The sequence below is a fragment of the Mustelus asterias genome, chromosome 21, assembly GCF_964213995.1.
Source record: "Mustelus asterias chromosome 21, sMusAst1.hap1.1, whole genome shotgun sequence".
In the NCBI taxonomy this organism is placed as follows: Eukaryota; Metazoa; Chordata; class Chondrichthyes; order Carcharhiniformes; family Triakidae; genus Mustelus; species Mustelus asterias.
Window position 1 is genome coordinate 4,614,961 of NC_135821.1, and position 23,589 is coordinate 4,638,549.

Consider the following 23,589-nt stretch of genomic DNA (forward strand, 5'->3'; position numbering starts at 1 on the left):
TTGTCCTTCTAGATGGAAGTGGTCGTGGGTTTGGAAGGTGCTGTCTAAGGATCTTTGGTGAATTGCTGCAGTGCATCTTGTAGATAGTACACACTGCTGCTACTGAGCGTCGGTGGTGGAGGGAGTGGATGTTTGTAGATGTGGTGCCAATCAAGCGGGGCTGCTTTGTCCTGGATGGTGTTGAGCTTCCTATAATATTCTCTCATGCATTGCCCCCCCAAGGCACATGAATGCTAGGCTGTGTTTTTGCACAGTTGTCACTATCTTGCTGGACCTTGCTCCCAGGCCATGCATTTCCCTGTCTCTATTTAACTGAAGCCACACAGTCAAAGCTGCAATAGACACAATGTTCCAGCTGGCTGGAACATTGTGCCAGTGCCGGCTGTGCGCCTGCGCCGTTGTCTCGTTGATCCAGTGCCGGCATTGCGCCTGCGCCGTTCCGTGGCTGGCCTGAGTGCCGGCTATGCGCCTGCGTGTTCCCTGGCGGTCCCGAGTGCCGGCTGTGCGCCTGCGCAGTTGTCTGGCCGATCCCGTGCCGGCGCCACGCCTGCGCAGGGCGGAGAGGTTACGTCATTGCGGAGTGGCGTCAGCCGCCGACAGTGCGTCACCGCGAGCGGCGTTTGCTATTGGTCTGGCCCGCGGGTGACGTCTTGGACAATAACAGGAAGCGAAGGCGCGAGAGCCGGAAACAGCAGCTCAGGCCCAGGTCAGAAACTGCCCCCCCCCCCGCCCCGCGCCGGGAGGGGGGGGGGGCGAGACCCCCAGCCCCACCCCCAACCCCCCCAGCCCCACCCCCAACCCCCCCAGCCCCACCCCCAACCCCCCCACCTCACACCCATCCCCTACACCCCCTCTCTCACCCATGAACCCCCCCACCCTTGAACCCCACCCCCCCCCACCCTTGAAACCCCTCTCCCCCACCCTTGACCCCCCTCTCCCCCCACCCTTGACCCCCCTCTCCCCCCACCCTTGACCCCCCTCTCCCCCCACCCTTGACCCCCCTCTCCCCCACCCTTGACCCCCCCTCTCCCCCCACCCTTGACCCCCCTCCTCCCCCCACCCTTGACCCCCCTCCTCCCCCCACCCTTGACCCCCCTCCTCCCCCCACCCTTGACCCCCCTCCTCCCCCCACCCTTGACCCCCCTCCTCCCCCCACCCTTGACCCCCCTCCTCCCCCCACCCTTGACCCCCCTCCTCCCCCCACCCTTGACCCCCCTCCTCCCCCCACCCTTGACCCGCCTCCTCCCCCCACCCTTGACCCCCCTCCTCCCCCCACCCTTGACCCCCCTCCTCCCCCCACCCTTGACCCCCCTCCTCCCCCCACCCTTGACCCCCCTCCTCCCCCCACCCTTGACCCCCCTCCTCCCCCCACCCTTGACCCCCCTCCTCCCCCCACCCTTGACCCCCCTCCTCCCCCCACCCTTGACCCCCCTCCTCCCCCCACCCTTGACCCCCCTCCTCCCCCCACCCTTGACCCCCCTCCTCCCCCCACCCTTGACCCCCCTCCTCCCCCCACCCTTGACCCCCCTCCTCCCCCCACCCTTGACCCCCCTCCTCCCCCCACCCTTGACCCCCCTCCTCCCCCCACCCTTGACCCCCCTCCTCCCCCCACCCTTGACCCCCCTCTCCCCCCCCACCCTTGACCCCCCTCCTCCCCCCACCCTTGACCCCCCTCCTCCCCCCACCCTTGACCCCCCTCCTCCCCCCACCCTTGACCCCCCTCCTCCCCCCACCCTTGACCCCCCTCCTCCCCCCACCCTTGACCCCCCTCCTCCCCCCACCCTTGACCCCCCTCCTCCCCCCACCCTTGACCCCCCTCCTCCCCCCACCCTTGACCCCCCTCCTCCCCCCACCCTTGACCCCCTCCTCCATTCTCTTCCTGCCAGTCACAGGGTGAAGCCAGCTGGCTCTCTCTGAGCTGCTCACACCAGCAGGGCTCCGGGATCCGTGTGCTGCTCCCCGCTCTGCTGGAATCTCCGTCAGCATGCTGAACCAGCCATGACGTCACTGAGTGCTGGGACAGACCTGGGGGTTGGGGTTTTAGGGGGAAGGGGGTGGGAATGGCTTCTTTTCTATTAGAAATGGCCCAACGTGAGGGTTTGGGTTGGTTTTCCATGGTTTTTCAGGATCCGCCCCGGTCCTGTGTGTAACATCCTAACGCCAGGCGGTTGTGTGGGCTCAGACTTCCAGTCTAGATAATCCATGCTGGCCCTCACAGTGCAGTACTGAGAGAGCGCTGCACTGCCAGAGGTGCTGCCTTTTGGCTGCGATATCAAACTGAGGTCCTCATAAAAGATCCCATGGGGCTGTTTCAGGAAAGAGCAGGCCCCAGTGGCCTGGCTAATATTTATTCCTCGTACCACATCACACACAGAAAAACGGCGTGGTAGCTATCACATTGCTGCCTTTGGGAACATTCTAGATGCAAGTTGGTTGCTGTGTTTTTCACAGTGACGGTACGCCACTAGCTCAAGCGCCGCTGATAAAGGTGCTGTGTAAATGGTGGTGATAGCTGGCTGAGGGAGTGAAGGCTGACTGGCCTTCGCTATAACAGCTGCTGCACGAGGGTTGTGCTTTTTCTCTGTGAGTTGGACGGCGCTGCCTGGTAGACTCTGCTGACTTCTCCCGCTGCTTTTCCTCCCACAGCCAAATTGAAGCACCATGAATGCCATATTCGGTAGAAGGAAGACTCCGGAGGAGATGCTCCGGCAGAACCAGCGAGCCCTAAATCGGGCCATGCGGGAGCTGGACCGGGAGCGGATGAAACTGGAGCAGCAGGAGAAGAAGATCATCGCTGACATTAAGAAAATGGCGAAACAAGGACAGATGGTACGAGATAGCTCATGTTGTTCCGTTGTTTAAAAAAGGCTCAAAAAGTAATGCGGGAAATTATAGGCCGGTAAGTTTGACGTCAGTAGTAGGTAAATTATTGGAAGGAGTATTAAGAGATAGGATCTACAAAGATTTGTATAGACAGGGACTTATTAGGGAGAGTCAACATGGCTTTGTGCGTGGTAGGTCATGTTTGATCAATCTATTAGAGTTTTTCGAGGAGGTTACCAGGAAAGTGGATGAAGGGAAGGCAGTGGATGTTGTCTACATGGACTTCAGTAAGGCCTTTGACAAGGTCCCGCATGGGAGGTTAGTTAGGAAGGTTCAGTCGCTAGGTATACGTGGAGAGGTAGTAAATTGGATTCGACATTGGCTCAATGGAAGAAGCCAGAGAGTGGTTGAGGAGGATTGCTTCTCTGAGTGGAGGCCTGTGACTAGTGGTGTGCCACAGGGATCAGTGCTGGGTCCATTGTTGTTTGTCATCTATATCAATGATCTGGATGATAATGTGGTAAATTGGATCAGCAAATTTGCTGATGATACAAAGATTGGAGATGTAGTGGACAGTGAGGAAGGTTTTCAAAGCTTGCAGAGGGATTTGGACCAGCTAGAAAAATGGGCTGAAAAATGGCAGATGGAGTTTAATGCAGACAAGTGTGAGATATTGCACTTTGGAAGGACAAACCATGGTAGAACATGCAAGGTAAATGGTAGGACACTGAAGAGTGCAGTAGAACAGAGGGATCTAGAAATACAGATACATAATTCCCTAAAAGTGGCGTCACAGGTAGATAGGGTCATAAAGAGTGCTTTTGGTACATTGGTCTTTATAAATCAAAGTATTGAGTATAAGAGTTGGAATGTTATGGTGAGGTTATATAATGTGGAGATGCCGGCGTTGGACTGGGGTAAACACAGTAAGAAGTTTAACAACACCAGGTTAAAGTCCAACAGGTTTATTTGGTAGCAAAAGCCACACCTTTTGCTACCAAACGTGTGGCTTTTAGAACATAAGAACATAAGAAATAGGAGCAGGAGTAGGCCATCTAGCCCCTCGAGCCTGCCCCGCCATTCAATAAGATCTTGGCTGATCTGACGTGGATCAGTACCACTTACCCGCCTGATCCCCATAACCCTTAATTCCCTTACCGATCAGGAATCCATCCATCCGCGCTTTAAACATATTCAGCGAGGTAGCCTCCACCACCTCAGTGGGCAGAGAATTCCAGAGATTCACCACCCTCTGGGAGAAGAAGTTCCTCCTCAGCTCTGTCTTAAACCGACCCCCCTTTATTTTGAGGCTGTGTCCTCTAGTTTTAACTTCCTTACTAAGTGGAAAGAATCTCTCCGCCTCCACCCTATCCAGCCCCCGCATTATCTTATAAGTCTCCATAAGATCCCCCCTCATCCTTCTAAACTCCAACGAGTACAAACCCAATCTCCTCAGCCTCTCCTCATAATCCAAACCCCTCATCTCCGGTATCAACCTGGTGAACCTTCTCTGCACTCCCTCCAATGCCAATATATCCTTCCTCATATAAGGGGACCAATACTGCACACAGTATTCCAGCTGCGGCCTCACCAATGCCCTGTACAGGTGCATCAAGACATCCCTGCTTTTATATTCTATCCCCTTCGCAATATAGGCCAACATCCCATTTGCCTTCTTGATCACCTGTTGTACCTGCAGACTGGGCTTTTGCGTCTCATGCACAAGGACCCCCAGGTCCCTTTGCACGGTAGCATGTTTTAATTTGTTTCCATTGAGATAGTAATCCCATTTGTTATTTCCTCCAAAGTGTATAACCTCGCATTTCTCAACGTTATACTCCATTTGCCATATCCTCACCCACTCACTCAGCCTGTCCAAATCTCTCTGCAGATCTTCTCCGTCCTCCACACGATTCACTTTTTCACTTATCTTTGTGTCGTCTGCAAACTTCGTTACCCTACACTCCGTCCCCTCCTCCAGATCATCTATATAAATGGTAAACAGTTGCGGCCCGAGTACCGATCCCTGCGGCACGCCACTAGTTACCTTCCTCCAACCGGAAAAACACCCATTTATTCCGACTCTTTGCTTCCTGTCGGATAGCCAGTCCCCAATCCACTTTAACACACTACCCCCAACTCCGTGTGCCCTAATCTTCTTCAGCAGCCTTTTATGGGGCACCTTATCAAACGCCTTTTGGAAATCCAAAAACACCGCATCCACCGGTTCTCCTCCATCAACCGCCCTAGTCACATCTTCATAAAAATCCAACATGTTCGTCAAGCACGACTTTCCCCTCATGAATCCATGCTGCGTCTGATTGATCGAACCATTTCTATCCAGATGCCCTGCTATCTCCTCTTTAATAATGGATTCCAGCATTTTCCCTACTACAGACGTTAAGCTGACCGGCCTATAATTACCCGCCTTTTGTCTCCTTCCTTTTTTAAACAGTGGCGTAACATTAGCCGTTTTCCAATCAACCGGCACTACCCCAGAATGCAACGAGTTTTGATAAATAATCACTAACGCATCCACTATTACCTCTGACATTTCTTTCAATACCCTGGGATGCATTCCATCCGGACCCGGGGACTTGTCCACCTTCAGTCCCATTAGTCTACCCAGCACTGCCTCTCTGGTAACATTAATTGTATTAAGTATTTCTCCTGCTGCCAACCCTCTATCGTTAATATTTGGCAAACTATTTGTGTCCTCCACCGTGAAGACCGACACAAAAAACTTATTTAAAGACTCAGCCATATCCTCATTTCCCACTATTAACTCCCCCCTCTCGTCCTCCAAGGGTCCAACATTCACTCTAGCCACTCTATTCCTTTTTATATATTTATAAAAACTTTTACTATCATTTTTTATATTAATTGCTACCCTAGCTTCATAGTCTATCCTTCCTTTCTTTATCGCTTTCTTAGTCTCTCTTTGTTGTTTCTTAAATTTTTCCCAATCACTTGTTTCTCCACTATTTTTGGCCACTCTGTACGCAGCTGTTTTTATTTTAATACTCTCCTTTATTTCCTTCGTTATCCACGGCTGGTTCTCCCTTTTCTTACAATCCTTGTTTTTTGCTGGAATATATTTTTGCTGAGAACTGAAAAGGATCTCCTTAAAAATCCTCCACTGTTCCTCAGCTATCCTACCTGCCAGCCTGCTCTCCCAGTCTACCTTAGCCAATTCATCCCTCATCCTATCATATTTCCCTCTGTTCAAACAGAGGACACTGGTTTGGGACCAAACTTTCTCCTCTTCCATCTGAATCAGAAATTCGACCATATTGTGGTCACTAGACCCAAGAGGGTCCTTCACAATAAGATCCTTAATTCTACCTACCTCGTTACACAATACCAGATCCAAAATAGCTCGTTCCCTCGTCGGTTCCGTAACATGCTGTTCAAGGAAACTATCCCGACAGCATTCTAAGAACTCTTCCTCCATTCCACCCTTACCGACTTGAGTCTGCCAGTCAATGTGCATGTTGAAGTCCCCCATGATTATTGCCGTTCCGTTTTTACACGCATCCCTTATCTGCTTGTTTATAGCCCTCCCTACCTCAACATTATTATTTGGGGGCCTATATACCACACCTACTAGTGTCTTTCTCCCTCTACTATTCCTCATCTCTACCCATAATGATTCCACGTTTTGTTCCTCAGAGCCTATGTCATCCCTCAGTACTACCCTGATATTATCTCTTATTAATAGCGTGACCCCACCACCTTTTCCTTCCTGTCTATTCTTCCTAAACGCCTGATACCCCTGGATATTCATCTCCCAGTCCTGGTCACCTTTCAGCCACGTTTCTGTAATGGCCACTAGATCGTACCCACTTGTGCTGATTTGCACCATCAACTCATTTACCTTGTTCCGAATGCTTCGTGCATTCAGGCAAAGTGTCCTTATTCCAGCTTTTATCTGGACCCGCTTTGATGAGTCGCGAACACCCTCTCCCTCTACTCCCTTATCTAAATTACCGCCTTCATTCACTTGCACCCTCTCCTCTACCATTAATTTTGTAATTCCCCTTACCCCTGCATCCTCCCCCCCCCATCAATTAGTTCCTTGATCCTAGTCAACTCTTCTAGCTCCCCTCCCCCCAACCTATCTAGTTTAAATTCTCCCCAGTAGCCTTAGCCAACCTACCGGCCAGGATATTGGTCCCCGTGTGATTCAAGTTCCACCCGTTTTTTGTATACAGATCACCCCTGCCCCTAAAGAGGTCCCAATGGTCCAGGAACCTGAATCCCTGCCCCCTGCACCAGTCCCTCAGCCACACATTCATCTTCCACCTCACTCCATTCCTGCCCTCACCTTCCCGTGGCACAGGCAGTAATCCTGAGATTACTACCTTTGCTTTCCTCTTTCTCAGCTGTCTCCCTAATTCCCTGTACTCCCTTTTCATGACCCCTTCTCCCTTCCTACCCACATCAGCGGTACCAATATGTACCGCTACCTCAGGCTCCTCTCCCTCCCACCTCAGGATTTCCGGGACGCGACTAGCGACATCCTGGATCCTGGCCCCAGGGAGGCAGACCACCATGCGAGAATCCCGCCTACCTCCGCAGAAACGCCTGTCTGTCCCCTTCACCATCGAGTCCCCGATTAATACCGCCTTCCTCCTCTTTTCCTTAGCCCTCTGAGTTACAGGGCTGGACTCCACTGCGGAGACACGGCCACTGCTGCTTCCCCCAGGCGGGCTGTCCCCCCCAGCAGTACTCAAGCAGGAGTACTTGTTGTGCAGGGGCAAATCCACTGGGGTGCTCTCAACCACCCGAGCCTTACCCTTCCTGGCCGTCACCCATTTGGCCTCCTCCCGTGGCCCTGGTGTGACCACCTGATGATAGCTCTTGTCTATCACCTCCTCATTCTCCCTCATCAGCCTAAGATCCTCGAGCTGCAGTTCCAGCTCCCTAACACGGTCCCTCAGGAACCGCAGCTCGACACACCCCTCACAGATGTGGATGTCCGGGAGGCCAGATGCCTCCAGGACCTCCCACATCCTACACTGGGAACAGCACACTGGTTTCACACTCATACTGGACACTTTATGTCAAGTAAGACAGTGAAAAGTTAATAAGAATGTAAGGAAACAAAAACTCACCCCTGCTCGTCCAAGCTCTGTGAGCCAAAGCCCTGACAGCTCACTCAACTTCCCACTCACTCTGCTGCCCGCTACGATGCTGCCCGCTGTATACTTTGGTGCACTTTTAAACCCTCCAAAAACTTCCCCAGGCCTCTCCTGGCCCGACTTCCGGTTTTGAAAAAAGCCTCCGATTTTAAACCCAAAATTAACTGAAAAAATAAATAATTAATTACAGTCAGAAAACCCACTCTCTTACCCTCAGCCTGCTCCTGGGAACAAATAAACCTGTTGGACTTTAACCTGGTGTTGTTAAACTTCTTACTGAGGTTATATAAGACATTGGTGAGGCCGAATTTAGAGTATTGTGAGCAGTTTTGGTCACCTAATTACAGGAAGGATATTAATAAGGTTGAAAGAGTGCAGAGAAGGTTTACAAGGATGTTGCCGGGACTTGAGAAGCTGAGTTACAGAGAAAGGTTGAATCGGTTAGGACTTTATTCCCTGGAGCGTAAAAGAATGAGGGGAGATTTGATAGAGGTGTATAAAATTATGATGGGTATAGATAGAGTGAATGCAAGCAGGCTTTTTCCACTGAGGCTAGGGGAGAAAAAAACTAGAGGACATGGGTTAAGGGTGAAGGGGGAAAAGTTTAAAGGGAATATTAGGGGGGGCTTCTTCACACAGAGAGTGGTGGGAGTGTGGAATGAGCTGCCGGATAAAGTGGTAAATGCGGGGTCACTTTTAACATTTAAGAAAAACTTGGACAGGTTCATGGATGAGAGGGGGGTGGAAGGAAATGGTCCAGGTGCAGGTCAGTGGGACTCGGCAGAAAAATGGTTCGGCACAGACAAGAAGGGCCAAAAGGCCTGTTTCTGTGCTGTAATGTTCTATGGTTCTATGAGAGTGCGAAGTGTGTTGAGGAATTTATTCGTGGAGGGTGGCGACACAGTGGTTAGTACTGCTGCCAGGGACCCGGGTTTGATTCCCAGCTTGGGCCACTGTCTGTGCGGAGTCTGCACGTTCTTCCCATGTCTGTAGGTTTCCTCCGGGTGCTCCAGTTTCCTCCCACAGTCTGAAAGATGTGCTGGTTAGGGTGCGTTGACCCAAACAGGCGCCAGAGTGTGTGGACTAGGGGAATTTCGCAGTAACTTCATTTCAGTGTTAATGTAAGCCTTACTCGTGACTAGTAAATAAACTTTACTTTAAAGCTTCTTGCCCCTTTCAGTTACGGAAATATAAGATTATGGGTGGCACGGTGGTTAGCACTGCTCCCTCTCAGTGCCAAGGACCCGGGTTCAATTCTGGCCTTGGGTGACTGTGTGGAGTTTGCACGTTCTTCCTGTGTCTGTGTGGGTTTCCTCCGGGTGCTCCGGTTTCTTCCCACAGTCCAAAGATGTGCAGGTTAGGTGGATTGGCCATGCTACATTGCTCCTTAGCGTCCCAAGATGTGTAGATTAGGGGAATTAGTGGGGTAAATACGTGGGGTTACCAGGATAGTGTGTTGAGTGGGCCTGGATAAGTTGCTCTGTTGGAGAGTCGGTGCAGACGTGATGGACCGAATGGCCTCTTTCTGTGTTGTGGGGATTCATAGAATCATAGAAACCCTACAGAGCAGAAAGAGGCCATTCGGCCCATTGAGTCTGCACCGACCACAATCCCACCCAGGCCCTACCCCCACATCCCTACATATTTTACCCACTAATCCCTCTAACCTACACATCTCAGGAAACTCAGGGGCAATTTTATCATGGCCAATCAACCTAACCCGCACATCTTTGGACTGTGGGAGGAAACCGGAGCACCCGGAGGAAACCCACGCAGACACGAGGAGAATGTGCAAACTCCACACAGACAGTGACCCAAGCCGGGAATCGAACCCGGGTCCCCTGGAGCTGTGAAGCAGCAGTGCTAACCACTGTGCTACCGTGCCGCCACGATTCTATGAAGCTGCCAATTCTATGAATCAACCAGTCAGATTTGTTGGAATACATTTGCCAGTTCAAATACATTTTATGGTTGTGTGACAGAGAAGTGTTGTGGGATTATTATGGGCGTTGTGTGCAAGACGTGTATATCAGGAGAGACTTAACATGCTGGGATTCTTCTCTCCAGAATGAGAGAGCTTTGTGGGATAACCTGTTAGAGATGGTTAAGATTCTGAAAGGGTTTGATAAGGTTGGCGTAGTGAAGTGCTTCCACATATTGGAGAGTGCAATCCTCAAGCTCTGAACATGAGACTGTCACTAAAAAAATCAATCAATCTTTACCCCGCAGAGTGGTGAAAGGGTGGAACTTGCTACCACACAGAGTGGGCGCGATGTATTTGAAAAGTGTGTGCAGTTTTGTTCTCCTCATCTAAGGAAGGATGAAAAATTGTAATCGGGAAGAGCGCTTTACCAAAGAGCTGGCACACACTGACTTTGGATCACGGTGGCACAGTGGTTAGCACTGCTGCCTCACAGCTCCAGGGACCCGGGTTCAGTTCTGGCCTCAGGTGACTGTGAGTTTGCACATTCTCCCCGTGTCTGCGTGGGTTTCCTCCGGGTGCTCCGGTTTCCTCCCACACTCCAAAGATCTGCGGGTTAGGTTGATTGGCCATGCTAAATTGACCCTAGTTTCGGGGGATTAGCAGGGTAAGTATGTGGGATTGGGTGGGATTGTTGTCGGCACAGCCTCGATGGGTCGAATGGCCTCCTTCTGTACTGTAGGGATTCTATGATTCTAAATAATGTAAATGCGTTGGAGGTAGTTGAGAGAAGGTTTATTAGATTGATACCGGGAATGTGTGGGTTGTCTTATGAGGAAAGGATGGACAGACTGGGCTTGTTTCCAATGGAGTTTAGAAGAGTGAGGGGGCGACTCGATTGAAGTTTATAAGATCCTGAACAGTCTCAACAAAGTGGACATTGGAAAGGATGTTTCCTCTTGTGGGTGAGTCCAGAACCAGGGGAAACTGTTTTAAAATTAAGGGTCACCCTTCTGGGACAGAGATGAGGAGAAATTATTTCTCTGAGGGTTGTGTGACTTTAGAACCTTCCGCCTCAGAAGGCAGTGATTTGATTTGATTTATTATTGTCACATGTATTAACATACAGTGAAAAGTATTGTTTCTTGCGCGCTATACAGACAAAGCGTACCGTTCATAGAGAAGGAAAGGAGAGCGTGCAGAATGTTACAGTCATAGCTAGGGTGTAGAGAAAGATCAACTTAATGCGAAGTAGGTCCATTCAAAAGTCTGACGGCAGCAGGGAAGAAGCTGTTCTTGAGTCGGTTGGTACGTGACCTCAGACTTTTGTAGCTTTTTCCCGACGGAAGAAGGTGGAAGAGAGAAGGTCCGGGGTGCGTGGGGTCCTTAATTACGCTGACTGCTTTTCCTGAGGCAGCGGGAAGTGTAGACAGAGTCAATGGATGGGAGGGTTTGAGTGATGGACTGGGCTTCTTCTCGACCGTTGTAGTTTCTTGCAGTCTTGGACAGACGACGGGGTCACTGAATATTTTTAAGACGGCGATGGATAGATTCCTGTCAGGCAAGGGAATTAAAGTTTTTATCAGGGGTAGAAAGGAATGTGGAATTAGAAACACAAACAGATCTGCCATGGCAGAGCAGCTAAAGGGGCTGAATGTCCTGCTTCTGCGTGTGTTCAAGTAGAAACCAGAGTATGAGTGAGAGGATTAGAAAGATAAGCTGGGTGGTGGGGAGTATAAAAACCAGTTGGGCTGATTTGCCTGTTTCTGTCTCTAAACCTGGTGATTATCTGAACAGTTCTAGACTTCACTCAGTGGGTCTCTCTTTTTTTTCCCCAACCCCCCAGGACGCGGTTAAAATAATGGCGAAGGACTTGGTGCGGACCCGGCGTTACGTGAAGAAATTCATTATGATGAAGGCCAACATCCAGGCGGTGTCCCTGAAGATCCAGACGCTGAAATCTAACAACACCATGGCCCAGGCCATGAAGGGAGTCACCAAGGCCATGGCCACCATGAACCAGCAGGTAAGGCCGGTGCCAGGCTCTTCGCACTGCCGGAGCGGGCAGTGCCACACGGGTATTCCGTTCACCACCCGGTGCGGCAAATGCGATAAACGTTAACGTGCAGTTCTCCCTGTCGCCAGCTTTGCGAGTTTGTCCTGCTGTTGTGAGCACTTCCTTTGGTGCTCAACAACTTACTGTGAGAAACACGGAGATTCGAAACCAGGCGGGTGACTAAAATCCAAGGCAGGTTGTGAGGTGAGAGTGTGTTTCAGGGGAGCAATTTGAGAGCTGGAACTTTTGCTTTGATTTATTATTGTCACATGCGTCGGGGATGCAGTGAAAAGTATTGTTTTGTGCGCAGTGGGGAGAATAAAAGTACAGGCCAAACTAGGGCAGTACGGTGGCACAGTGGTTAGCCTCACATCTCCAGGTTCGATTCCTGGCTTGGGGTCACTGTCTATGTGGAGTTTGTACATTCTCCCCATGTCTGCCTGGGTTTCCTCCAGGTGCTCCGGTTTCCTCCCACAGTCCATAAGATGTGCTGGTTAGGTGCTCAATGCTAAATTCTCCCCTCGGTGTGCCCAAACAGGCGCCGGAGTGTGGCGACTAGGGGATTTTCATAGTAACTTCATTGCAGTGTTAATGTAAGCCTGTTTGTGACACTAATAAATAAGCTAAGCATATCATTCATATAGGATAGAGGGGAGAAGGGAATGATAGGGTGCAGAATATAGCGCTACAGTCATAGCTAGGGTGTAGAGAAAGATCAATTTAGTGCGAGGTAGGTCCATTCAAAAGTCTGACAGCAGCAGGGAAGAAGCTGTTCTTGAGTCGGTTGGTACACGACCTCAGATTTTTGTATCTTTTTCCCGACGGTAGAAGGTGGAAGAGAGAATGTCCGGGGTGCGTGGGGTCCTTAATTATGCTGGCTGCTTTTCCTGAGGCAGCGGGAAGTGTAGACAGAGTCAATGGATGGGAGGCTGGTTTGCGTGATGGATTGGGCTACATTCACAACCCTTTGTAGTTTCTTGCGGTCTTGGGCAGAGCAGGAGCCATACCAAGCTGTGATACAACCAGAAAGGATGCTTTCTATGATGCATCTGTAAAAATTGGCGAGAGTCGGAGTGGACATTCCGAATTCCCTTAGTCTTTTGAGAAAGTAGAGGCGTTGGTGGGGCTTCCTTAACCTTAGCGTCAGGTAAATGGCTGTCTTTGGTTGCTGCACTGTACACCAGCAATGGAACATTCAGAGTCGTGAGACTCGGGTTTAGACTGGTTCAGAGGGATATAAATACCTGATTGAAATGAATCCTGAAAAATACGGGAATATGCATTTACCAGCATCCAGGAAGAGAGACGATGGGTTGACAACTGCCTTCTGTCTGAAGGTGCCTTCATGGTGTGTTTTATTGTGTTTATTCTGGTAACCAGGGTTCATTATTAATTATTATTATTCATTATGCGTCTACTTATAAGATAATGCGGGGGCTGGATAGGGTGGAGGCGGAGAGATTCTTTCCACTTAGTAAGGAAGTTAAAACTAGAGGACACAGCCTCAAAATAAAGGGGGGTCGGTTTAAGACAGAGTTGAGGAGGAACTTCTTCTCCCAGAGGGTGGTGAATCTCTGGAATTCTCTGCCCACTGAGGTGGTGGAGGCTACCTCGCTGAATATGTTTAAAGCGCGGATGGATGGATTCCTGATCGGTAAGGGAATTAAGGGTTATGGGGATCAGGCGGGTAAGTGGTACTGATCCACGTCAGATCAGCCATGATCTTATTGAATGGCGGGACAGGCTCGAGGGGCTAGATGGCCTACTCCTGCTCCTATTTCTTATGTTCTTATGTTCTTATGTACTTATTCACTCCAAAGATGTGTGGGTTAGATGGATTGGCCATGCTAAAAGAATTGCCCCTTCGTGTCAGGGGGACTAGCTAGGGTAAATGAAAGGGGTTATGGGGCTACGGCCTGGGTGGGATTGTGATTGGTGCAGACTCGATGGGCCGAATGACCTCCTTCTGCACTATAAGATTCTATGATTATGGGCTATGAAAACAGAAAATGTTGGAAAATCTCAGCAGGTGTGACAGCATCTATGGAGAGAGAATGGAGCCGACGTTTCAAAGTATTTTGCGTTTAGTTAAGTTTATTTATTAGTGTCACAAGTGGGCTTACATTAACACTGCAATGAATCACCACACTCCGGTGCCTGTTCGGGTACACTGAGGGAGAATTTAGCACGGCCAATGCACCCTAACCAGAAAGCCTTTCGGACTGTGGGAGGAAACCGGAGCACCCGGAGGAAACCCACGCAGACACGGGGAGAACATGCAGACAGTGACCCAAGCCGGGAATTGAACCCGGCTCCCTGGTGCTGTGAGGCAGCAGCGCTAACCACTGTGCCGCCGTGACGTTCATTATGTGCGTTGTGTTCTATTTCAGTATGCATTATTTGCCGTATTTCTTTTCGACGAAGGGGGTTGGTAGACCTGCACTTGTGTGGTGTAACTGGTGTAATCAGCAAGTTTGCGGATGACACGAAGATGGCTGGACTTGCGGATAGCGAAGAGCATTGTCGGGCAATACAGCAGGATATAGATAGGCTGGAAAATTGGGCGGAGAGGTGGCAGATGGAGTTTAATCCGGATAAATGCGAAGTGATGCATTTTGGAAGAAATAATGTAGGGAGGAGTTATACAATAAATGGCAGAGTCATCAGGAGTATAGAAACACAGAGGGACCTAGGTGTGCAAGTCCACAAATCCTTGAAGGTGGCAACACAGGTGGAGAAGGTGGTGAAGAAGGCATATGGTATGCTTGCCTTTATAGGACGGGGTATAGAGTATAAAAGCTGGAGTTTGATGATGCAGCTGTATAGAACGCTGGTTTGGCCACATTTGGAGTACTGCGTCCAGTTCTGGTCGCCGCACTACCAGAAGGACGCGGAGGCGTTAGAGAGAGTGCAGAGAAGGTTTACCAGGATGTTGCCTGGTATGGAGGGTCTTAGCTATGAGGAGAGATTGGGTAAACTGGGGTTGTTCTCCCTGGAAAGACGGAGAATGAGGGGAGATCTAATAGAGGTGTACAAGATTATGAAGGGGATAGATAGGGTGAACGGTGGGAAGCTTTTTCCCAGATCAGAAGTGACGTTCACGAGGGGTCACCGGCTCAAGGTGAGAGGGGCGAAGTATAACTCAGATATCAGAGGGACGTTTTTTACACAGAGGGTGGTGGGGGCCTGGAATGCGCTGCCAAGTAGGGTGGTGGAGGCAGGCACGCTGACATCGTTTAAGACTTACCTGGATAGTCACATGAGCAGCCTGGGAATGGAGGGATACAAACGATTGGTCTAGTTGGACCAAGGAGCGGCACAGGCTTGGAGGGCCGAAGGGCCTGTTTCCTGTGCTGTACTGTTCTTTGTTCTTTGTAACCTGAAACTTCAGATCGCTGCGTTTTGCTATTGGGAGGAACCGTGGACCCTACGTGGCCTCAACCACATGTTCAGACCAAATGCAGCGTGTGTTCGCCACCTTGGGGCCACCTGGATTTTCTGGCTTAGAAACGCTACTGACCTTTATTTATCCCAAACCCCCCCCCCTCCCTCCCCGCTATGCAGCTGAAGCTGCCTCAGATTCAAAAGATCATGATGGAGTTTGAGAAGCAGTCGGAGATCATGGAGATGAAGGAGGAAATGATGAACGACGCCATTGACGATGCCATGGGTGATGAAGATGATGAGGAAGAGAGGTCAGTATTGCGCTGCGGGCGTTAGGGGAATGGGATCTGGAGCGTTACAGAGAGAAGTGGTTCCCAAGCCAGGTGTGGAAATAGGAACCGCGGCCCAGCCTTTTTTGTCCTTTTATTACAGAGTGAAGCCATACAGAAGAAGTTTTAAAGTTTTTATTTATTAGGGTCACAGGTAAGGCTTACATTAACACTGCAATGAAGTTACTGTGAAATTCCCCTAGTCACCACACTCCTGCGCCTGTTCGGGTCAATGCACCCTAACCAGCATGTCTTTCAGACTGTGGGAGGAAACCAGAGCACCCGGAGGAAACCTATGTGGACTCGGAGAGAACGTGCAGACTCCACACAGACAGTGACCCAAGCCGGGAATCGAACCCAGGTCCTTGGCGCTGTGAAGCAGCAGTGCTAACCACTGTGCTACCGTGCCCGCCTCTGTCTGCTTCCTCCCAACCTGCCCAGTGTCCCAGCAGTCTCTATTCTGGTGTAATCATCAAATTAACAAATGAAAGTGATAGCCCCTTAAAGAGGAGACGTAACAAACAGATAAACATTTAAAGGAAACTTAAACTAAAATTTAAAAGTTTAAAGTTTATTAGTGTCACAAGTAGGTTTATGTTAACACCACAGTTAAGTTACTGTGAAACTCCTCTAAACTAAAACAAAATGTTGCTTTTGGAGCCAATGATACATTCCAGCCCCTGTGGCGTCCATTGGTCACGGAACGCAGTCTCTTTTTTTACTCTTTTGAGTAACCAATAAAATAAACTGGACAAATTAATCAAATTAACGAGTTAAATTAAAGCAATGGCCTCTTAATCATAGAATCCTGCAGTGCAGATGGAGGCCGTTCGGCCCATCGGGTCTGCACCGACCCCAATCCCACCCAGGCCCTATCCCCATAACCCCATGCATTTACCCTGCTAATCCCCCTGACACTAAAGGGCAATTTAGCATGGCCAATCCACCTAACCCGCATATTTTTGGTTGTGGGAGGAAACCGGAGCACCCGGAGGAAACCCACGCAGACACGGGGAGAACGTGCAGACTCCACACAGACAGTGGCCCAAGCTGGGAATCGAACCCGGGTCCTTGGCGCTGTGAGGTAGCAGTGCTAACCACTGTGCCACCGTGCCGCCCCGTGCCTTTAAAGGGGCATTGTGACAAAAGACAAAATCTTAAATGTATGTGATCAAATTGAAATGTTAGACCATAAGATATAGCAGTAAAACTAGGCCCTTCGGCCCATCGAGTCTGCTCCGCCATTCAACCACGGCTGATAAATTTCTCAAACCCACTCTCCCACCTTTTCCCCGTAACCTTTGATCCCCTTACCAATCAAGAACCTATCTATCTCTGTCTTAAATACACTCAATGACCCGGCCTCCTCCTGTGGCAACGGATTCCACAGATTCACCGCCCTCTGGCTGAAGAAATTCCTCCTCATCTCGGTTCTAAAGGGTTGTCCCTTTACTCTGAGGCTGTGCCCTCGGATCCGAGTCTCTCCGACTAATGGAAACATCTTCCCCACGTCCACTCTACCCAGGCCTTTCAGTATTCTGGAAGTTTTGGTGTTGTGAAGCACTCCAGTCCCCATAGTGCCAACCAATTAAGGAAGGCACAGTCTCTCTTAACAACTGCTCTAATTACTCAATCAAACAATACACTTCACCTGTCTTGGTAATGTAGTTATATCTTAATATAATTTACATCCCCCTTTGATCATGAGGAACACACGTGCAGGCCATTCACCCTCTCAAACCTATTCCACCAGTGCCACAGTGGGGGGGTTGGCACAGTGGTTAGCACTGCTGCCTCTCAATGCCGGGGACCTGGGTTCGATTCCTGGCTTGGGCCACTGTCTGTGCGGAGTCTGCACGTTCTCCCCGTGTCTGCGTGGGTTTCCTCCGGGTGCTCCAGTTTCCTCCCACAGTCCGAAAGATGTGCTGGTTAGGGTGCATTGGCCATGCTAAATTCTCCCTCAGTGTACCCGAACAGGCGCCGGAGTGTGGCGACTAGGGGATTTTCACAGTAACTTCATTGCAGTGTTAATGTAAGCCTACTTGTGGCTAATAAATAAGACATTCACACTCACATCCTTGGTGAGTGGTTAAGATCGGGATGGCAGTGCCCAAGAGGGTGGTGGAGGCTGACTCATTATTGACTCAACAGAGAATTGGGTAAACAGCTGACGGCAAAGAACTTTCAAATCTACAAGAAAAGTGCTGGCGGGTGGGACCAGCAGAGTTACTCTTACAGAGAGCTGGCATGAAGATGATGGGCCGAATGGCTTCCTCTGTGCTTTAACTAAGATGTTTTGGGCTGGGGGAGGGTGGGGTGAAGTGCAGATGGAGATGAAAGGATGGAATGGTGAGGACAGGCTTGGTCTTGTATTCCCTGGGGTTAGGGAGACTCGGGGCTGATCGGACTGAGGTGTTGAAGGTGAGTGAAGGATTTGATGGAGACCATCGTCTTCCTCTGGTGGGAGAACCCGGAACAAGGGACAAAACCTTAAAATTACAGGCAGGCTGATTGGGGGGGTGGGGGGGGGAATGCCAGGCTGCGCCAAGGCAATGGAAATCTGCAACACTCTCCCGTAAAAACAGTTGGGCTGCAGGTGTATTTTGTTTCTCTATTTGGCCCCATCTTCCTAGAAAGGCAAATCCCCGCCTTGACCCGTTCACCTTTGACCCCTCCCCTCCACCCGTTCACCTTCGACCCCCCCACCTTGACCCATTCACCTTCGACTCCCCCCTCCTCCGACCTGTTCATCTTCAACCCACCTCCGCCCGTTGACCTTCGACCCCCACCCGTTGACCTTCGACTCCACACCTCGACCTGCTGACCTTCAGCCCCTTCCACCTCAATCTGTTGCCCTTTGACCCCCTATTGAGTTTGTATGCACCGTGGAGAGGCTTCTTGGATGTTGACTGACTCTGTTTGGTTTTTGCAGCGATGCCATCGTGTCTCAAGTACTGGATGAACTCGGACTGAACCTGACTGACGAACTGTCCAGTAAGTACCTGTCGCACCTCGTGTCTGCGTAGGCCAGGGTAGAAATGGCAGCTTTCTCAGGTTGCCAGGTGACCCGTCGATGCAGCGTTATCACGACAATTTGTTCAACAACTGAACTGTCTCTGAAAGACTGGTTAGGATTTTCTGTGTGTGTGTGTGTGTAAATGTTTCTAAGTTACTGCCGATTGGAATCTGGCTGTCGCGCAGGGGCTTGTGAAGTACTGTTTAGTGGTGGCACAAGTGGGACCTCGAAAGAAAGGCTTGCATTTGTATAGCCGCCGTTTGTGACCTGTGGATGTCCCAAAGCCATTGAAGTGCAGTCACTGCTGTATTACAGGAAATGCAGCAGCCAATTTATGCACAGCAAGCTCCCAGAAACAGTTTTGATTTTTGGTCAAGAGGGAAATGGATACCTTGGCGAACTCCCCCGGTTGTTCAAAATAATTGGTCTTTCGGAGCAAGTCTGCGGCACAGAAAGAGGCCACTAAGCGCACTGTGCCTGTATCGGCTGAAGAACAAACCCCCAGCCCCCCTCCTAATTCCAGCATTTGGTCCGTAACTCTACAGGTTACATGAGACGCAAATCAGTTCATCTTTGAAATGCGTTGAGGGTTTTTGTGCCTCTACTCCCCTTTCAGACAGTGAGGTCCTGACCCCTACCACCCTCTGGCTGAAAGAGTTTTCCTCATCTCCCCTTTAATCTTTGTACCAATCACTTGAAATCTCTGCCCCATAGTCACTGACCTCTCTGCTAAAGTAACCAGGCCCTTCCCATCCACACTATCCAGACCCCTCACCATCCTGTACATCTCAATCAAATCTCCCCTCCGCCTCCTCTGCTCCAAGAAGAACAATCATCGCCTATCCAATCTTTCCTCATCGCGGCAATTTTCCAGTCCTGGCAACATTCTTGTGAATCTCCTCTGTACCCTCTTCAATCCAATTACATCCTTCCTGTGATGAGGTGACCAGAACTGCGCACACTGCTCAAAGTGAAGCCTAACTAATGTTTTATATATTCCCAGCATCGCCTCCCTGCTCTTCTATACCTCAGCTAACAAATGAAAAAAATTCCATCTGCCTTCTTAACCATTTTATCAATTTGTCCTCTGCCTTCAAGGATCTGTGGACATTCACTCCACTGCAAGGTGTCTCATTTCCTCTACACCTCTCTGCATCTTCTCATTTGTTTTGTACTCTTTTGCCTTGTTTGACTTCCCCAAATGCACCATAGAATCCCAGCTCAGTGGCACAGTGGTTAGCACTGCTGCCTCACAGCGCCAGAGATCCATGTTCGATTCCCGGCTCGGGTCACTGTCTGTGCGGGGTTTGCACGTTCTCCCCGTGTCTGCGTGGGTTTCCTCCGGGTGCTCCCGTTTCCTCCCACAGTCTGAAAGACGTGCTGTTTAGGGTGCATTGACCCAAACAGGCACCGGAATGTGGCAACTAGGGGAATTTCACAGTAACTTCATTGCAGTGTTAATATAAGCCTTACTTGTGACTAATAAATAAACCTTAAGAGTGCAGGAAGAGGCCAGTCGACCCATCGAGTCTGCACCGACCACAATCCCACCCAGGCCCTTTCCCCATAACCCCACATATTTACCCTGCTAGTCCCCCTGACACTGAGGGTCGATTTAGCATGGCCAATCCACTTAACCCGCACATTTTGGACACTAACGGGGCAATTTTAGCACGGCCAATCCACTTAACCCGCACATCTTTCAGACTGTGGGAGGAAACCGGAGCACCCGGAGGAAACCCACGCAGACACGGGGAGAACGTGCAGACTCCGCACAGAACAGTGACCCAAGCCAGGAATCGAACCCGGGACCCTGGCGCTGTGAGGCAGCAGCGCTAACCCACCGTGCCGCCTGTGTCAAGGTGCCTTGAGGGTGCAATTCCCTTCGAAGCGTTTATATAAACGAAAGTCGGTGCTGACGAGAGCCGATGTTCTGAGCTGATGATGTGAACAGCCGCCTGCCCAGCCGTCTCACTCTTCCTGCTTCGTTTCCAGATCTCCCGAGCACCGGAGCGTCGCTGAGTGTCGCCGCCGGGAAGAAGGCAGAGCCGGTTGTCCTGGAGGACGCGGATGCCGACTTGGAAAAGCGGCTGAAAAATCTCCGCAAAGACTGAGGGAGGCGACGCGAGATATATATATATATAAATAATTTCTTTCTCTTGTGTTTATATTTGAAATCGGGCGGGTAGAATAATACAGACTGTAACGGAGGGTTCGTGATTTAGTTATCTTTTACTTTTATCACCTATGGGAATTGATTGCTACGCCGTACGGTCGGCACAGGAGCAAGATTCCGCGCCTCCTGTGTCGCGTGGGCAGGACTGGCACTGCTTTTTAAAACAAAATGAGCAGTATGGAGTTGCTTCTGCTGGGAGTTGGGTATCTTGCTGCTAAAGGTCGGATCTTGGGTTGGTGGGCAGTTTCTTTCTTTCTCCTGCTGCTCCCCCCCCCCCCCCCCCCCCCCCCCCCAATATCATTCCTTACTCACCCTCTGCCCACCTGTAGGTTGTTGCCCATCGAAGTGAGGGAACCCCAGGTTCTGGGCATCAAATCTGCACAAACCCTGGGCTCTCGGCGTTATTAACATGACGCCGGTTGGAAGGTCATTTTCGGGTGTGTGTATCTGTGCATTTTATCTTTAAAGCGTGATGCGCAAGGGGAAGGGGTGAAGCTGTCAGACGCAGTGTGACTGTCGGACAGGAATCCTGTGACGCCTCTTTTTAGTGGGCCCCGCAGAGGTGGGTAACGCTGCCGCAACTGTCCCCAGACCGGCACCTTCCGCTCCACCTCACGTCGACGAGCCTGCGCGGTCTCCGGTGTAGAATCGGGATTTCTGCCCTGCCTGTACGCGCGCACACTGCAATTGTGCCCCGAATCGCGTCGTTTCGCAACCATCCACGTAACGGCACCTCCCTCCCTGAAGGTGGCATTGCTGTCAAGAGTGTACGGCCCCTGGAGGCTGAATCCAGGAGTGAAGCCTCGGCCAGCTATTCGACTTGGGCGGGTATCACAGCCAGACCTGATCCTCTGCACTTTCCATTGAATTACTAAGCAGCAAACGGGGGGACAGAAGCTTTGATTTTCACCCTGAAGGGGTCCTGTGTCCCCCTACCAATTTAACAGATTAGTTTATTTCCTATTATAGATTGATATACAAGGTAAACGTTGCACTAAGGCCAGAGTGAGCCATGATTCCAATCTGGCACTGATCTTTCCAAGGGTCAGACTTAAAGAGAATCCCAGTTTCAGTTATCTGGCAGTAAGACTCAAATCTTGCCTCTTGTGTACACTCCCTTCTGGTATCTTATATTACAAATTCCTGCCAGTGTTTACAATTGAATTTGTCTATGTAAACACGTCACAGTATAATCCCACTTTCCTGTGACAGTGCTGCTGTTGGTGGGATGGTGTAATTACAACATGACAGGTTTACATAGGAAGTTTACAGTGGACATAGGAATGAATGATTATATAAATATTTTGGATAGACTATATGACTTTCTATTGGATGGAAGAATGACTGATGTGTCACGCCATAGCCAGTGTGAATCCAAGGCTGTGGAATTGGTTCCCAGTGTCCGCTCGTGACTCTCCACTTGACGTTTGTGTCAGGTTCTCCATCAGTCCATTGTTTGTATCTGCAAGTCACAGCACCACCCAACCGGGGCTTGCTGGGTTTCCCCACACTCAGCTGCTGAGAGACCTGAGCTTCCTGGAATTAGGGGGCTGCTTCAAGTGAGGCCCACCCGTAGTATTAACCAGCCGAGCAAGGCCCGATTTGGAAAAGACGCTCGCTCTCTGGCTACTCTCAAGATGCCCGGGAGCGATCTGGTCTCCCTCCGACGACCCTGTGGTCCATTCTGCCACGTCCCACTTGCTCTTGAACCCAGCTAGTTCCCCGATACCTAGAACTCTGTGAAAGCAGGCGACGTGAGTCGGGGTTTTCAGATTGGCAAATTCCGACCATGTATTCTTCCAACAGGCAATTGAACTTGGTGGGGGAAGCGGTTGATATTAAATGCGTTCTTTGTCTTCAGCTTATCAGTAACTTGCATTAAAATGAACCAATTTGGGGCCAGCTTGCTTATTGTGTCCCAGATGTTTGACTTGTGAAGCAATAAACACTCCCCTAAACACCCCTCCCTGAGCCCGACCATAGTGGTCTGGCAGCACTAATAATAATTGCATTTTAAGAGCTTGGATTGTAAAGTATTAATGGACAATTGAGAGAGGTGCGACGGCCCTTCCCCCCCCCCGGGATCCGTACAGCGGAGTACTTCATCTTGGCACCCTCAGCGTTACTGGGGCAAGGAGGTACTGCGTGTGTAGCCAGCGACTAAGATCTGTAACTGGGCCTCTCAAGATCTGGGCTGTTTGTGTGTGTGTGTGGGCTTTTGCACCTACAGAATTGATGATAAGGTGACAGAGTACAGCAGCCTCCAGTGTAACACTGCATTTTCCTATTAAAAAATTAAACCTCGCCAGATACCTTCTGTATAAACAGCTGCTGGGAATACTAAATATCAATAAAAAGTTTTGAAAGTTTATGAAATAAACTTCTTAAACTTTACTGTGACGCACCTTTTGAGACGCTCTCCCTGTGCTGTTATAGAGAGGGCTGGGAGACTATTATTTATATTCTGCCACTAACAGGAGCTGGGGGAAGGTGCAGCCGGCACCACATTTTTCTTTCCTGCGGGGTTATTTTTTATCGGGGTTTATTTTTGTTGATGTGCTGTCATTTTTTTCTGTCACAATAAATTATGCACTCTTTAGTCATTTCTGAAACTTCGCTGGCATCTCCCTTTGGATGTAACGTTTTGGTGTCTCGGCAATGTTTTAAAAAGTTTATTTATTCGTGTCACAAGTAGGCTTACATTAACACCGCAATTAAGTTACTGTGGGACCCAGGATAT

General features: G+C 50.2%; 1 protein-coding gene across 1 annotated transcript; it reads left to right on the forward strand.

The window, feature by feature from the left end:
- The first annotated feature begins 587 nt into the window (after nucleotides 1-587).
- On the forward strand, nucleotides 588-23,465 carry chmp2a (charged multivesicular body protein 2A). The gene is made up of 6 exons (XM_078237373.1): nucleotides 588-706; nucleotides 2,647-2,829; nucleotides 11,735-11,914; nucleotides 15,509-15,639; nucleotides 18,590-18,651; nucleotides 20,669-23,465. The coding sequence occupies exons 2-6, from the start codon at nucleotides 2,662-2,664 to the stop codon at nucleotides 20,785-20,787; spliced, it is 660 nt and encodes a 219-aa protein (XP_078093499.1). The 5' UTR covers nucleotides 588-706; nucleotides 2,647-2,661; the 3' UTR covers nucleotides 20,788-23,465.
- Nucleotides 23,466-23,589: the final 124 nt, after the last annotated feature.